The following is a 16486-nucleotide window of genomic DNA, read 5'->3' on the forward strand; positions in this document are numbered from 1 at the left end:
ATCAACCACCCTTTTCTCGCTAAAATGCGCTAAGGGCGCAAGGAAAATGGTACGTAACCTAGAGCCTAGTCAGACAAGCTTTCGTTTAATGTACTGTAACATGAAAGTGTATATGAATGCATATGTAATCACAAAAGTTACATATGTCGAATTTTACGTCCGTGCAACTTAAACGACGGTCAAGAAACGCTATGACATCCATCAATTAGTCTGCAATATTTTATTATTCATTTAGTATACAATAATAAAAAGTACAAAAACAAATAATCTTCATTCTTCGATCTATATGTATTGACGTTCTAATATAATTATTACAACTTGAAATATTGTATAAATTCCTTTTCCTTTAGGAAACCTAAAGTTTGTTATTGCTCACATTAACTTTAGATTGTTGACATTAACTTGAGAATATAGAAATCAGAATGTGCACGTATCATCACAGCATAATCGTTTTTGATTACTGATCGACTTGATGTTTGGTTACTATAGTATAACTATTCTAATCAAAAGTCAAAAACTAATACTTCGGAAGTATATAGCTTTAGTTTGTAAAAAATATAAGAATTATAGTAATTACTATGGTAATAAATTATCGAAAACGTAAATTTACAATAAAAATTTAAAAATTATTAAATTCGGTTGTGTTATAATGAAAAAAGTATTTTTCACGACAAAGATCGTTAACTTTCGACTAACTTTGTCAGGGGCATATCACCTTGTACATTTTTGGTCGTACCAGCTTCTCTGATCTGAAAAAACAAAATATCTTGAGATTACTTTCGATTAGATGATCGGATGAGATGAAAAATATCTATCAATGACAGAATGAATAGGACATTTAAAATTCTTCACCTTTATATTAACAATAAATCTTTTTATATTATATAATATATATATATAGTTAAACTTCGGGGTAAGATAAAATTTATATAAAATCTGCATTCGAATGTTTAGCTTATGGGGCTAGATCTGGTGGATAATCTTTAAATATCTTATTTTAAATATGTCAAAACAAGAGTATAAATAATTCAAAATAGAATTTTTTAAATTACAAGAGGTAGAAAGAGGAGATATTCCACTCTCAAGCTATATCAAAGATTACCCTTCTTCGACACGTTATTAAATCTTTGATTTATATGACATGTGATGACTAATCAGTTGGTAAGAATTACCGGTATATTTGACCTAAATAAAATCTCCTTTCCATCAGTTGGCAATACTTTATCGCGAGACATATTTTTTCTGTACTTCTAGTTTTAAAACGGAGGAGTGCTGTTCATTTACTTTTCCTAACTTAAGATTTCCAGTATCTCCCCTTCAGCATCTCCCTCTCATTTTTTCTCTCCCCTCCTTGTTTTTGTTTAATTTAATTTCTTCTTTCAGTTCATTAGATTTATATTAATATCTTGTACGTTGCTTTTTCGTTTATTTTGATAATGATTCTATTTTCTTTCTTTTCAGTGTCGTCATATAGTTGGGTTTGAGTATTGTTTTGTATTGTACTCTGCACCAAAAGGTTTTTGCAAATCTTCCTCCCTGTATTACAGGTTAATATTAATTAATATTAATTTATCTTTTTACAAAAAGTCATTAATTACTTATTACCACATATGACACCGCTAAAAGGAGATTTTAAGCTTAGATTTTCAAGCGTAGCATGTACACACAATCATCTGATAAATTAAAAAACAAATTCGCTCGAGCTCATTTTTACCTGAACTCTTATAAAGTGAACATCGAAATAAAATAAACTTTTACATACTTATTTATTAACGTCAATTAAATTATATTATATATTATTATAAATTAAATTATATATTATATTACATAACAATAAAAAAAATAATTTCTAACATTTTATCGAGTAGAAACTTTTAATATAGAATATAAAATTAAGAATATATATATAAGGAATATACATAGAATTAAAAAATAAGAATATAAAATTTTATGAAAATAATTTATATTTTAATATCGGTTCTTAGTTTACTACACCGGCATTTTTTCGAACTTCTTTTACTCTTTGTTTGCGAGATAATCAAGAATTTATGAAAATGTTTTGCAAACACACACCAAAGAGAGAATTGCTTAAAAATGAATTAATCTTTGTACATAAAAAGAGAGTGGATGGGCGTCAGTTCCCTTATACAGCAGTCTCCGTGTGGTCAGATCTCTGATGTTTCTGCTTACAATAAAAAACAAGTGAGATATTAACAAGTGTTGAGATAAATAGGACTTTATATCTGCGTAAAACAAAGAATTAAATGAAAGGAAGCATACACACAAAGGAAACATAGAATAAAAAATAGGAAACATACACATGGTAACGAACATCACTTTTTTATTTCTTTCACATTGAAAAAGATTTGTAAACATAAAATTTTTCTTAAACTTTTTAAAAATTTTGAAGAGATCATCATCATAGAGTAATAGGTTATAAATTCCTTGCTCTCTTTTCTTCCCCGCTCTTTTTCCTTCTTTTTGTAACTAAATAATGTTTATTTTATTAAACAATTTGTCCTTTAACAAGAAACTTTTATAATTATGAAATTCAAAATTAATAATAAAGATAGTTTGATTTCAATTACATCAGGTTGTTGCAAATGTAAATATAATAGTTTACACGATAATTTGTTTGTAACAAAAATGAAACTATAGATAGAAGATGGGGGATCTCTAAGTAAGGAAAATATTATTCGAATGAAATCGTCTTCTGCAATTACTAGATTAACAAAGAATTATATCAAAGGCAATCAAAGCATTGCCTAACAAATCTTTTTTCACGATTTTCCACCAAAGCCACCCATTAAATTTCCAAGTCCTCCTGCTGCACCCTGTTGTAATTGTTTCATAATATTTTGTAATCCTGGCATCCCACCTGTTCAAAGAAAAATTTTAATAATGAAATAAAAAATGTAGTGATTTTATATATATTACTATATTAAGAATAGAATAAGAATATATATAGATAAGCTTTTTTTAATGTTCAAACCCATATATTTATTTTTACTTAGTTTATTCAAATAGTACAAACATAATGTGCTATAGTGTAAATACTTGAAGTGTAAAACTTAGTTACACTTGAATACACACATACAATACATACACACATAAACACATAAATTACGAATATGCATATGTTAAAAAGTAATATGAAAATAAACATAAAAATTAAATTAATGAATTGTACATTCCTTTCAAAATTTATATCAATTATTAAGCACTGATTAATAAAAATATTACTTACCCATTTGATGTAGCACTCTGGGATCCATCATTTTTGCCATTTGATGATTTAACTTTGCCATTTGTATCGAATTTACATTTTTGGACATATCTCCTGCTTTAAATAATCCTTTAATACCACCCATTTTCTTTACAACAGCAGCGAATTTTGTGTATTGTGTAATTACATCTTTGACTTCTTTTTCAGTCACTCCAGAACCTTGTGCTACTCTTATAATTCTGCCTGGTTGTTTACTAAATAATTTTGCACCATCTCTGTTATCCAATTCTATAAATGTTTGTTTATTTAATATTTTTTTATTTTTTATTTGGATGTTGTATAATTATAAAATATATTTGTGTTAATATACAACCCAGATTCGTTGATGAAACAATTTCTTTTACTAATTAAAAACAAATAGCTGAAAGCAATTTTTTGTACAATGTAAATTCATATGTTAAATAACGTTAAGAGTACATTATGTATAGTAAAATATTACTATTAACTCAATTTATTGTTCGCAGTAAAAATATGCGCTTTTATAATACTTGTAATATAAAGTGTCTCATTTAAAAAAATATAGAAATAATCGAAATATGATCAAAAAATATAAAATATTATATTTTTAAAAAATATACAGTGAGCAATATAAGAAAATAAGCAATATAAGAGAAAAAAAAGGATCCATATAAATTATATGCAACAAACTTATTTGCTGTGACTACTTTAAAAATAATTAAAACTATGGCTACAGAATATTTATCAGAAAGATCTGGGTTCTATTATTCTCAACATTTTTGACAAATTTTATATTTGTTTATCACAAATAAAATATTCATAGAAATATAACAATGTGCATGAATGTTGAAATATCATTTTTCAATAATATCAACTTATACAGATAATTGAATTTAATTAAAAGAAAATTACCTGAGTCGTTCATACTGTCCATAATAGTCATTATACGTTTTAGTCTTGCCATAGATTCTTGTTCTGTACCTTTTGACATAAAGTCTTGACTGAAACCAGGAATCATCCCCTGTTTAACAAAAAATCCCCTTTATGTTATATAAAAAATATATAAATTACATTCTTTACACTTTACAAATTTAGATGAAATTTAAAAAAAATATTAGAAATTTATAAATAGACAAAAGAAAAAAAGAAGAAACTAAAACTTACCATTAACTGAGAGAATGGTCCCATTTTCATAACATTCTGAAACTGTTCATACATATCCCTCAAAGTGAATTGTCCATGTTTGATTTTCTCTAGTAGTTCTTCATTATCATCGAGATTTAATTCATTCACTTTGTCTATTAGTCCTTCGATATCACCCATACCCAATAATTTACTAATAAAAGGTTTTGTTTTGAATGGTTCTAAGTCATCTATATGCTCCCCTGTACCTACAAAGATTACTGGACTTTGTGTTGCAGCGACCCTATAGAAATATACTTACATAATATCAAAAACCTTTAATAGTTACAAAGATAAATTTTCTTTGATCCCCAAATTCAATTATAATATTATATTAAAATTTAAGTTTCATTACATTGAAAAAGGATTTTTAACACTAATATAAAGTAATACATTCTTTTATAAGCATTAATTGTTTTATAGAGAATTTATAAATAATACAAATATCACTTTTATAATTGCATTTTATTAAATAATTAAGAATTATTACTTATATTACTGATTCTTAATGGGTAAACATTGTTTACCCATAGTATTATTTAAATATAAATATAATTTAAATACTACTTAAAGAAAAGTATATGATATAAATAAGTAAGTATATGAAGGTACTACAAAAGAACTTTTTCAAACATATTTCATAAGAACTTAGAGAAACTATTTACAAATTATGATAACTTACGCTGAAAGAGCACCTCCACCTTTTGCATGTCCATCAAGTTTTGTAATAATGATAGAACCGACATTAACACGTTCCTTAAAAGCTTTTGCTTGAGCTTCACAAGCCTGACCTATCGTTGCATCCATTACAAAAATTATATTATCTGGTTGCTACAAATAATAACAATTTTTATTTATTGACATAGATATTTCATAAATTAGTTATTGTTAATTTTTGTTCATTAGAAAATGTTTGCAAGAAATAAGAACTATTAAATTACTTACAATTGCATTTGCAACTTGAAGCATTTCCTCGAAGAGAGACTCTTCCTGTTTATGCCTACCACTAGTATCAACGATAATAATTTCATAACCTTCTTTTTTAAACATTTCCACACCATCTTGTGCTATTGTAACTGGATCAACTTCTGTATAACTAAATAATAAATTTGTTTTGTCCTATCACATTAGTATTTATTTTGTAACATTAAAATTTTTATAGAATTACCCATTATTTAAAGGAATAAAATTAGAAATTATATATAAAAAGTATGTATAAAAATAAAAACTGCTATATCTCATAAAACTAATTTATTTACTTATATCTTATACTTAATTTGTTGTTGAACAGTAACAAATAATTTTTAAATTATTACCCACCTTCCATAAAATGGAATTCTTGCTTTTGTTGCATTTTGTTTTATTTGATCATATGCACCAGCACGAAAAGTATCAGCACAAACTAAGCAAGCTTTCCAATTTTTCTTTAAATAATGATAAGCAAGTTTTGTACAAGTAGTTGTTTTTCCTGAACCTTGCAATCCAACAAACATTATTATATTTGGGCGTCCTTTAATAGGCTGATAAGCTTTTACTCTAGGATCAATGAGCTGTAACAAAATGAATTGAATATACTTTCAATATTTCTTAATTACGACAATAGAGAAGAAAATCATTTTTCAGTGTTTCGAATAATAAATTTTCAAATAATAAATAAATCATTCAACTTACCTTTACAAGTTCTTTAAATACAGCACTCTGTATCATTCTCCTTTTATTAAGGCCACCAGCCATATCATCAAAATCAATTACAAGACGTACATTCTCTCTTAGCTTTTTGACAAGTCTGATATTAACATCTGCTTCAAGTAATGCTGCACATATTTCTTTTAGCATAGAATTCAGGACCTGAAAATGATACAATCTTGTAATCTTCTATTTAATTATGTAAATATTAAATACAATAAAATATGTCAACCAACATGAGATTGGACAATTTAATTAAAACTTTTAATTTAAAAAATTTTAATTATTTAAAAATTCATTGTTTCAAATTCATATAAGTGCATGACTTAACATGTTCAAAATATTTATTGTATTGAAACATATTATTTTATAAAAATTTTATACACAAAAAAAATAAAAATACTGCTTTATTAAAAATATTTTCAACATATGAATTATAAATTTAATATATAATTATAATTAAAAAACCATATTTGTGATATATAATCATGTATATATAAATTTTATTATCTACAATATTTTACTTCAAAACAATAGATATAAATACAATAATATTACACAAATAAATACATATATAAAAACCATAAAAAAATCATGTAAAAAATCATATTTGTGATATATAATCATGTATATATAAATTTTATTATCTACAATATTTTACTTCAAAACAATACATATAAATACAATAATATTACACAAATAAATACATATATGTACATGTATATACATACAAATATGTATATAAATATTTCTTGAATTAATATAACATAAACATAATATAAAATAATAGTACAAAATGTCAAGGTATTTCTATTGACAATAATAGTTAATTTAATAATTATTATTTTGACTTTTTAGTAAATTGAATGCTATAAGCTTTCAAGTTTATAAAATTAAGAAATTATTACATTTTGGAAATATTTGGGAAATGTTTATAATGTAACGTTTATTGAATAACATAAATTAACATATGTTACAATTTTAATTAGATGTATAGAAATGAGTTTGAAGGTTATGTTACTGTAGAAATACTTACTTCTTCATTAATGACAGTTGCATTGCTGAGGGATCGAAGCGCAGATGTTATTTTACGACCTAAATCTGCGAGAACCATTTTGCTACGATTATTCAACCTTTATGTAAACAAAATGAAAAATTATATCACAGACGAGGTACACAACCTCGTTATAGAACAATCGTTATCCAAATTTTGCCAACGCACTATAGTGATACATTCGGGTTCTGATATAAAATTAAACAAAATTTTTATATGTATTTGTTTAAAACTTTAGATTTTTTATTTTTGCATAAGAGGACACAGTTTTGGAAGATTCTTGACATTAGAATACTTTTTTTTGTCACACTACATAAACCACAAAATGAAGGAGAAAAAGATAGGTTGTGTTATGTTAGGTTTGGTCATTAATGATTAATGTCGAATAGATGATTAACATCATGTTTTTATAATGTAATTATATTTTTATAAGTTTTTATGTATACACTCAGAATATAAGCTATAAACTATAAATTAAATTACTGTTAAAATATAAATTAATATTATCAACATTTATAACTTTAAATTGTAAAACTTTGAGAATTATTTTGTTTATAAATTGTATTTTATGAAAAAGTACTTTACAAAAATTAATTTTAGAATGATATACATGTTTACAACAGTTAAATCATAATTAATATACAGTATAAGTGAAATCTGATACAATTAACCTTATACTATTGAATTTGTCTTCTTATGCAGGTAATAAAATTAAAATTTGTGTTTTCTAAATACTGGGATGAGAATTATATTTATTTGTTAATTCATGTGGTCTTATATAAATTTATTATGAATTTTTATTTCCACAAATATTCATTCATATAAATGTTATATGAACACAACAATTACATAGATAGAGTAAAAAACGTTAGTTCTTTACTTTGAAAATGTATTCTGGATTTAATATTATATCTATTCTGGATTTTATATTATTACTATATATATATATATATATATATATATATATATATATATATATATATATATAATTACTATTATCTAATAATGTATGTATGTATATAATTGAAATACAAAAATTATAATATTTTAAATTTCGCGCAATACTGAAATGGTAATCACGTGCTCGATATTCTACTAAAAGGTTATATGTTTCGTGGTTCATTGGTGAACACTGAGTAGTTGTATCATGTATTTTTATTCTTGTCGTTAAGTTAAACTACTTGTTTAATACCGACACAATCAAAACATGAGATTATCGGTGAACTTATATTTGGTATCTCTTTAAGTTATAAAATATGTGGAATCATATTTTCAACAGAATTTTCAGTGAATAGTAATGTGAAAACGTTTAAACAGTGAGTGTTTAGTGTTTAGTTTCAATTGAACGCTGAGATCACTGTAATAAAGTTTGAGGTTAAATGTTAAACAATGAGTTAAACTAAGTTATCCGTAATTCTTGAAGAATATTTAAAAATTGAATAATGAAAATATGTCCTGTGAGTCGTCTAAAGATCGGCAGAAAAACGAAATCGAGGTTCTGAAGGTACGTCATGATATAAATAGATAAAAATTTATTTATTTAATGTTGTATGTCTTTTGTATCATAATAGAATATACACATTTATTTCTAGTAAATTAATTTTTATATAACTTGTTATGTAATTTATGAATAGATAAAGATTCAGATTTTCGTATTTTATGCATATACCTACAAATTGTTCGTATTTTTTTTTAGATAAAGGATGTATAATAAATATAAATATATTCCGATGAGTGTAGTGTATGAATATGTTCGATTTTAATATGAATATAAACATAAATGGATTAATATGATATAATAAATAAAATTACATTATAACAAATAAAATTGAAGAAGCAATATATATCTATATTAATATAATTGTTGCTGAATTGTAATTTTATTTATACTGCTTAAGTTTTGTCTATATATTGTTTATATTATTTATAACATATACATAACTGTGATTATTATATACACACGTACACACTGATAGGAAATCATTTGATCTTTACATGAAGTTAAATAATATCATTTATATAAATAATTTTTGATAATTTAATTTTTAAAATGAATAACCACCAATTGTATTACAGTTTTGTATACTAACATGGAAAAATATTTTGAAATCAATGCCTTTATTTCTATAGCATATTTTTCAAAAGTATCTTTAAAGCTAATAGAGAACATAAATAATGAAGATGGATATAAATCATCTTTATTTATTGGTTTTTATTTAAAATTATTAATTTTGCTTCTAGTTTAAGCATGAAAATTTGGTTTGGATTATTTTGTCGGAATTAGAAGTTATAATTAATTTATGTAAAGCCATTAAAAGTTAGTTAAGAATATAAAAATTCACCAGAATCGATATTTTCTTTTTAAGTGCATTTGACTCTGTACTGTAATGTATTTATACATGGATTTGTTTAGATATAAAATTCAATTTTTGTTTAAAGTAACGATTAAAAGTAAAAGCTAATACTCCTATGGTTTGAATATCAGAGTACTGATCAATGTTTTATGTATTTACATTTAATGTTAATATTTATGGCTTTCACATGTCTTAGAGCACATTATTACATATTTTGGCACACAAAACATATGGTAAAACTAAATGTATTTTGTATAAAATGTTTGAAGTTTATATACAGTGTCAACTAAAAGTATTTGCACAGTTTGGATCTTTGTATGAAATTCTTTGTAAATCTGTAAAGAATGTGATTCTCTATTTAATATTTTTGTAAAGTATAACTGTCAACTCCAAAATTTATGAATCATGAATTTTAGAAATAGTTACAATAAAGAAAAAAATAAAATACACATACACGTTAAAAATTTGTTATAACATGTATTCTACTTAAATATTTCCAATGTTAGCACATTTGTTATATCATAGGAAGCTTTTCCATTCAAACTGATCGTCATTTATTAAAGTTAGAATATTTTGTAAAAAGAAGAAAACCTGCTGAAAGAAAGATTGTATTAAATTTATACAAGCAAGGAAAATCTTATTCAGGAATAGAATATAGAATATAGAAATATAATAAAAAAAGAACCTAAAACTACATTCTCGGAAATAACTGGGATAGTAAAAAACGAATCTAATACGGAAATGCACCCCGTAATAATTCGAAGAACACTCAAAACTATTAGATATGAACTAAGAGTTGCAAGACGAAAACCATGGATTAGCAAAATTAATAAAAAAAAAATTGTTAGAGTTCCCTATTAATTATGTGCATGAAAATATAGCATTCCGACAAAATACAGACTAAAATAAATTTATTATTTTTCAATGCGATGAACGGGTTTTAGTTAGAAAATCGAATACTAGATTAGATGAAAAAAATTGTTCAAACTATCAAACACGGGGATGGTGGAGCACTTATCCGATGTAGAAGAATTTCTTTTTATTGAAAATACCATGGACAAATATGATTATTTAAATATTTTAAAGTAAAAGTGTGGAAAAATTAAATTTAGAACAAGATTATTATTTTTAATAGGATAATAATCTCAAACACATAACTTATATTGCTAGACAATGGATCATTTTTAATATGCCGCATATCTTAATGACTTCTGCACAATCCTCAGTCCTAAATCCTATTACATTATATTACGTTTAAGCTAGATCTGAAGAAACTACTCCTTGAAGAATGTAAAAAAGAAGAATCTAAAAATTAGTACGTTCAATGTATAATTGTCTGAAAATTCTTATAAAAGAAAGAATTGCACAATAAATATTAAACAAAATGTTATAATAAATTTATGCTACAAAATCGTAAGTGCGCCTTTTTTCCACCGAGAACGGACCGTTATGTGCATTTTACTTCTTTTTCTTTATTATAACTATTTTAAAAATTTATGATTTATGATATACATAAACTTTAGAGTCGACGGTTATATTTTACACAAAACTTAAATAGGGAATCACATTCTTTACAGATTTACAAAGAACTTTATACAAAGATCCGGGTTGTACCAATAATTTGAAGTACCGTATGTAAATTTTCATGAAAATGTATCAGTATTTTACAACAAAAATTAACAATATAATTTTTATTATATTTTACAAACAAATACTCCTTTTAAGTAGTGTCGTCTACGTAGCTAAATCTCTTGTTTAAAAACGAGCAATGTTTACGTGGGTATAGTTGTCCTAAACCTAATATTTTGCAAGATACCCATGAAGTATATTTCCAGTCTCCAACTTTGGAGGCTACTTACATAAATGCTGGCATCTAAAAAACATACGTGTCAAATATTTTTCAAAAAATGTATCATTTTTAAGTTTTATTAAAATCGGCGATTTATTGTTCTTATAGAGCATCTTTGGAGATGAACTTCAGGATTTACGTCATGAAAAAAATAGACGGAAATGGCAACCATTAGACATAGTAATCACTTTGATGCCTCAGAAAGGCATGTCAGGTCCAGCTAAAGTGTATGCACAAATTGATCTACATGTAATGTGCAATGATAAATATCCTGATGAGTAAGTATAATATTAATTCTATGACATTCCCAAGCTATAAATCTTTTGTTATACGAACCATTATGATATAAAACAATTGTAAAAAGTAAGTAAAAAATGCAGCGGGTTTAGGATCTTCACTCATTATACTCCTATTTTCTTTTTTTTATGTATAGTTTTATACCTTATATTTTATTTATATGAAGTAATAGAAAACATTTGTTATTGGTAATAGAGTTTTATAGCATATTTTGCAATTTATATATACATACACACGTATAACATGTCGCTTTTTATCGATGTTCAAAATTTCGTTCGACATTCAATTGCTATGTTGGAAACCAGATTAACACTTTGACTGCCACGTTAGTCATATATGACCGACCACGGTTTCTCCTATGACGCCACGATGGTCACTGGTGACCGGAGCGCTTGAACTTCTTACAATTGTAAAAATTGAATGAAAATTGACAGTTAGGGCATTTTGAATATAACCGATATAGAGGAGATACTTTGAAATAAAAAGTGCCCCATTGAACAATTAAAAATTTTTATTAGAACATCAATAAAAAAAAAAAAAAATGACAACAAATCTTGCATCTAACGGTGCACTGTGTTTGTATCCATATCTTTGAGAGGTAATCCACTGTAGCGGCACTCGACACCAACTAGTGTCAGACGGCGGCAGCGCAGTGGTTAGTGCCTTAAGTTACGAACGTTCGGGACCCCGGGTTCAAATCCCGGCGACCGGAGTCCGATTTTTCTTCCACGATACGTAAATGAGAAGAAAAGCAGCCGTACTCCAGTAGCGGCATTTACAGCAGCAGGACCTATCTCGAAATCTACAGCTGGCAGTAGCACTATCACCACAAACATATTACACCTCACTACGAATATTATTATAAACATACCTTAGAAAATAATCGTATATGGTGTTTTAAAATCATATAATTAAAGTTAGAAGTGTGAAAATACCTTATTATTATGGATAGAATGAGCAAATATATTCAACAATATGTTCTGGACGTTTTGCTTACGACGAAATAACGAATGCGAATGTTGAAATAAACGAAGCCTTGTTATAATATGATAAACCAATAAGATAAACGGTCCATTAGGGAAGAATGTTGTCTTACATCTTCAATTTATTATTATTTTGCCATTATATGTTTTGAATAATAAAAATACTCCCGTGGCGTCCTGAGCGAAACATATGATTTCGGTGTGGCAAGTAGTATTATCTTTGATAACGGGTGCTTTCCTCGGATAGAATTTCCATACAGTACCTGGGCACCCCTAGGGCCATAGGGGTTGGGATTACGCCCAACCATCGCACAAGGCACCCAGTACCTTGCTACCTGGATTAGTTAAGTCTGGCAGGGGCTGTCGCTCGTCTCAGGTCGAACGGGGCACATTCTAAGCCCTCCCGTCTCTCCAGGACGGTTCTGGAGCAGATGGGACGAAGGCCATTCGGTGGAGCCAAGTATCCCTTAAATCGGCCCTCTGATGCCAGCATCTTGGTCATCAACTACTATCACCACGAGTCCAAACCCGTAATTGACCGAGCTGAGGAGTCGCTACTCCCTCCGGGCTTTCACTCGACCCCCGTGGTACCATTCTTAGTCATTGGTGGGACTATCGTGTGGATGTACGGCCACGTCACTACCGGCTGGCGACCTGCTAACCGAGCTCGGCAGTTCCAGATGGGATTCACGTAAGTGAGGGCCTCAAGGTACAATGTACCCGGGAACTTATCTCGACGGTCCCATCCTTGGCTTCAGGATCGTGGGTACGCTACTACCCAAGGCCACGTAGAGAGAATGTAACCGTACTTAAACGCCTTACACTCCCAGCGACCTTCCCTGCGGAGTACATAGAGGACTCACATAAGCGAGACGCTTATCCCGACGGTCCCCCCTGGCTTCGGGAACGTGGGTTTGCCAGCCCCCATAGACTCACATAAACGAATCCTCCCTGCAGGAATTTCGACGTGACAGACAAAGTGTTAAGGAAAAATTCGCTATAATGCTGTAATAATAAGTATTGAATATTAATCCTTCCGCTACAGCGGTTCGGTCCGCCGTAGCGCCGCCATTGAACTCGACGCCGCGTCGAAACTGTACACATTGCGCGTGGACAGTTTATCTTGAAAGAAAAGGGACTTTTCTTTAAAACAATATACTTATAATTTCTACATAAAAGATATAAACTTATTTAATGGGTATAAAGAGTCTGACCAATGATCGAAAATAATGGAAGAATAATATACAGTGATTAATAATTTAATTTAATATGATATGTTTTGAAACATGGAAACACGCATAACCCAACATCACATTCTTGGCATTGATAACGAGATTCTCATCTCTTATTGTTTTTCGCACACACAACACACCTTCGTGACCTATTTTTTCTTGTAGCTTCATAAAGTGAAGGAAAATGTCTTCTGTTGAGTCCTGATAAGTAATTATTTCCGAGTGTAATAAGATGACGGGATGTTTTTTCTCATATTTCTTTCAAATTTGATCTATTAATTACAGTTGAAATTTTGCGATTGATATTGTTTTGTTGGTTTCCAATTTGTATAGACAATATGAATTCCATAAGCATATATTAATCATATGGAAGAAATATTTTTTGTACCATTTTGTTGTTTTGCGGGTAGAATTTATAGTACTGATGACCATGTCTGTCCTGTCTATAGCACCCATCAATTTATCAGAGTCGTATACACAAGATGGTTTCTGTAAAATTTCTTGTGCACTGTAGTGTTTTGGTACATCCACAAATTCTTCTGTATATATTGTTGAAATCATGAAAACCTTTTTTTTATCGTGCTATTTTATGGCTAACATATTTGCAGACTAGCGGAAGCACGTTTCTGGTTTTACGTCCTTAGACCAGCCAACATCTTGACTGGTTTTCCGTTCTTTCATCAGTCATCATCTTAACTTGCTATTTACACTTTGCTGAGAACATATCTATACGCACCACGCGTAAATACTTAAATCTTAAAGGTTGTTGAAATAAAGCGTATATTTTAACCTGTTAACTCGGTGTTATCATCATTTTAACCACCTCTATTATCTTAACCGAAATAGGGGATCGATTGATTCGTAGTGTCGATTATCGTATCGTAACGAGAATTTACTACTCTCGTTGGCGCTATCTACCGCGTCTCTCCGCGAAAGGTTGAACATTTGGTCCTTCAAGCCGGATTCATATGCACTAAACCGTTAAATAGAACAGTGTACACATCAGTAACACAGCAGCCCCACCCAATTCCAATCAAACAATGCCACGTGACTCCACCATTATCATCAATGCAGCAAGTCCCAACAAGCGGAGAATCAACTTCGGAAAGGAAACATCTTCAACGCGAAGCACACCCACGCAATCTCCCGCTGCACAGTAACGAGCAACAACTCTACGTGCAGAAATCCTCATGGACACTCAGCCGCTACGGCAGCAGCAGAGCAGTGTCAAATTCTTACCGACTAAAACTCCACGATGGCCTGCCTACGCGTGTGACAGGAGTGCCCCGCGACCTCTTGCGAATTACTGCCAGTGCACTCCACGCATCCTTTTGATTGAGACAATCCTGTAAACTTCCCTAACAAATTAATTTGACGCTAGGGAGGCCATTGCCCCTAGCGCCACCCCTCTGCTAGACGCGGCCCCAAGGGGGTGGCGGTGGAGCGGCCCTGGGCCGCCTGATCGCCATCACCCTCCGTCGCGTTACCTTACAAGAGTGAGAGTTTCTCTCTCTCTCCCTCTCTTTCCGCTCCTTTACGAGTATAACTTGCTCGCAGAAGGAGCGGACAGCCTCGTACTCCTGCGGCTCGCCCAGCATCGTCTCCACGATCACCAAGGAGGCCAATCTCTTGCCTATAACGGGGCAGCTCCCATGCCGGACAAAATTCCAGCGTGTGCTGCGTTGTGTCCCTGCCCTCCCTGCAGTGGTGACAGATGTCCGTCGCCTCGCGTCCGATCTTCATCAGGTCAGCCGAACACGCTGTGTCCTGTGAGCACCTGGGTCATCCTATAGGTGAGCGGGAAACCGCGGCGGCTCCTCCATGTCTCATAACTTGGGAGGACTATCCCCACACCTCGATTTCGTCTCCATTGTTGATCAACTGAGACTGCCACTGGACCCACGCATCCTCCTCGGCGGTTCCCACGTCATCTAGGGCCGCCTGCTCGGGCGCGTCCTCTTCGGGGTCCAGCGTTCTCAAGTGGGTATATGTCCGCTTGAGTGCCAACGCCCGGAGCTCCCACGGAGGAGACGCGGCCAGAACGGTCGCCGACGCGTGCGACACCGTTCGGTATCCATTGACGATTCTGATGGCGCCAAACCTGTGCAGTCTTCTTAGAAACAGGATGCTGTGGCGACTGACCATCAGATCGTCCGCTCATACCGGAGCCCCGTACATCACTCGCAACCAAACGACGCCCTCGTACAGTCGGCGCACCGCGACTCCTGCCCCACCGATGTTCTGCAACAGCCGCACAAGACGTTGGCCGCCGCCGACACCTTCGGAACCAGGGAGTCGAAGTGCCGTCTGAACGTCCATTGGCTGTCGATGATGAGACCCAGATACTTCATTCGCGATCCCACCCCGACAGCTTCTCCTGTCATGCTTATTCTTAGACCAGGTGGAGGAGTCCCTCGCCTATTTTTGTCGTAAAACCAGATGGCCTTTGGCTTGGCAGGGGAGATCCTCAGGTCCAGTCCGCGCACAGCGCGTATCGCGCAGGCCGTTGCGACCTCCCCGAGACGCAACGTCTCGTGCCATCCGCGCTCGGAGGCAGCGGACAGCGCAGTACCTCGTCGTACGCGACGATCCGCAGGATCGGTCC

General features: G+C 31.0%; 2 protein-coding genes and 1 long non-coding RNA gene across 4 annotated transcripts in view; 1 reads left to right on the plus strand and 2 right to left on the minus strand.

Moving 5' to 3' along the window:
• Nucleotides 1-205: 205 nt before the first annotated feature.
• Nucleotides 206-1806, minus strand: LOC125385905. Its single transcript, XR_007225660.1, has 2 exons — nt 1173-1806; nt 206-749 (listed from the first exon to the last, which is right to left on the minus strand). It is a non-coding gene; the product is annotated as an uncharacterized LOC125385905 (long non-coding RNA).
• Nucleotides 1807-2315: 509 nt separating this feature from the next.
• LOC100651378 (signal recognition particle 54 kDa protein) lies at nt 2316-7522 on the minus strand. Its single transcript, XM_003399393.4, has 9 exons — nt 7149-7522; nt 6098-6274; nt 5747-5976; nt 5372-5522; nt 5109-5257; nt 4409-4670; nt 4157-4265; nt 3248-3514; nt 2316-2878 (listed from the first exon to the last, which is right to left on the minus strand). Exons 1-9 carry the CDS (start codon nt 7224-7226, stop codon nt 2781-2783), a joined length of 1521 nt encoding a protein of 506 aa, XP_003399441.1. The 5' UTR covers nt 7227-7522; the 3' UTR covers nt 2316-2780.
• Nucleotides 7523-8257: 735 nt separating this feature from the next.
• Nucleotides 8258-16486, plus strand: part of LOC100651725 (eIF-2-alpha kinase GCN2) — a 29831-nt gene continuing 21602 nt past the window's right edge. For both annotated transcript variants that reach the window (XM_003399395.4, XM_048409994.1), the window contains exons 1-2: nt 8258-8670; nt 11478-11647. In XM_003399395.4, the coding sequence (XP_003399443.2) occupies nt 8617-8670; nt 11478-11647 (224 nt within the window). In that variant the 5' untranslated portion in view covers nt 8258-8616. The remainder of the gene's footprint in view (nt 8671-11477; nt 11648-16486) is intronic.

The sequence above is a fragment of the Bombus terrestris genome, chromosome 11 (genome assembly GCF_910591885.1).
Source record: "Bombus terrestris chromosome 11, iyBomTerr1.2, whole genome shotgun sequence".
NCBI classification, from domain to species: domain Eukaryota; kingdom Metazoa; phylum Arthropoda; class Insecta; order Hymenoptera; family Apidae; genus Bombus; species Bombus terrestris.

Excerpts from the sequence above, each read along its gene's own strand:
- LOC100651378 (XM_003399393.4), bottom strand. The coding sequence starts at position 7,226 with ATGGTTCTCGCAGATTTAGGTCGTAAAATAACATCTGCGCTTCGATCC. Across the intron at positions 4,266-4,408 it reads GACCATTCTCTCAGTTAATG|GGGATGATTCCTGGTTTCAG; the intron begins GTAAGTTTTAGT and ends TTTGTTAAACAG. Across the intron at positions 2,879-3,247 it reads CAGAGTGCTACATCAAATGG|GTGGGATGCCAGGATTACAA; the intron begins GTAAGTAATATT and ends TTCTTTGAACAG.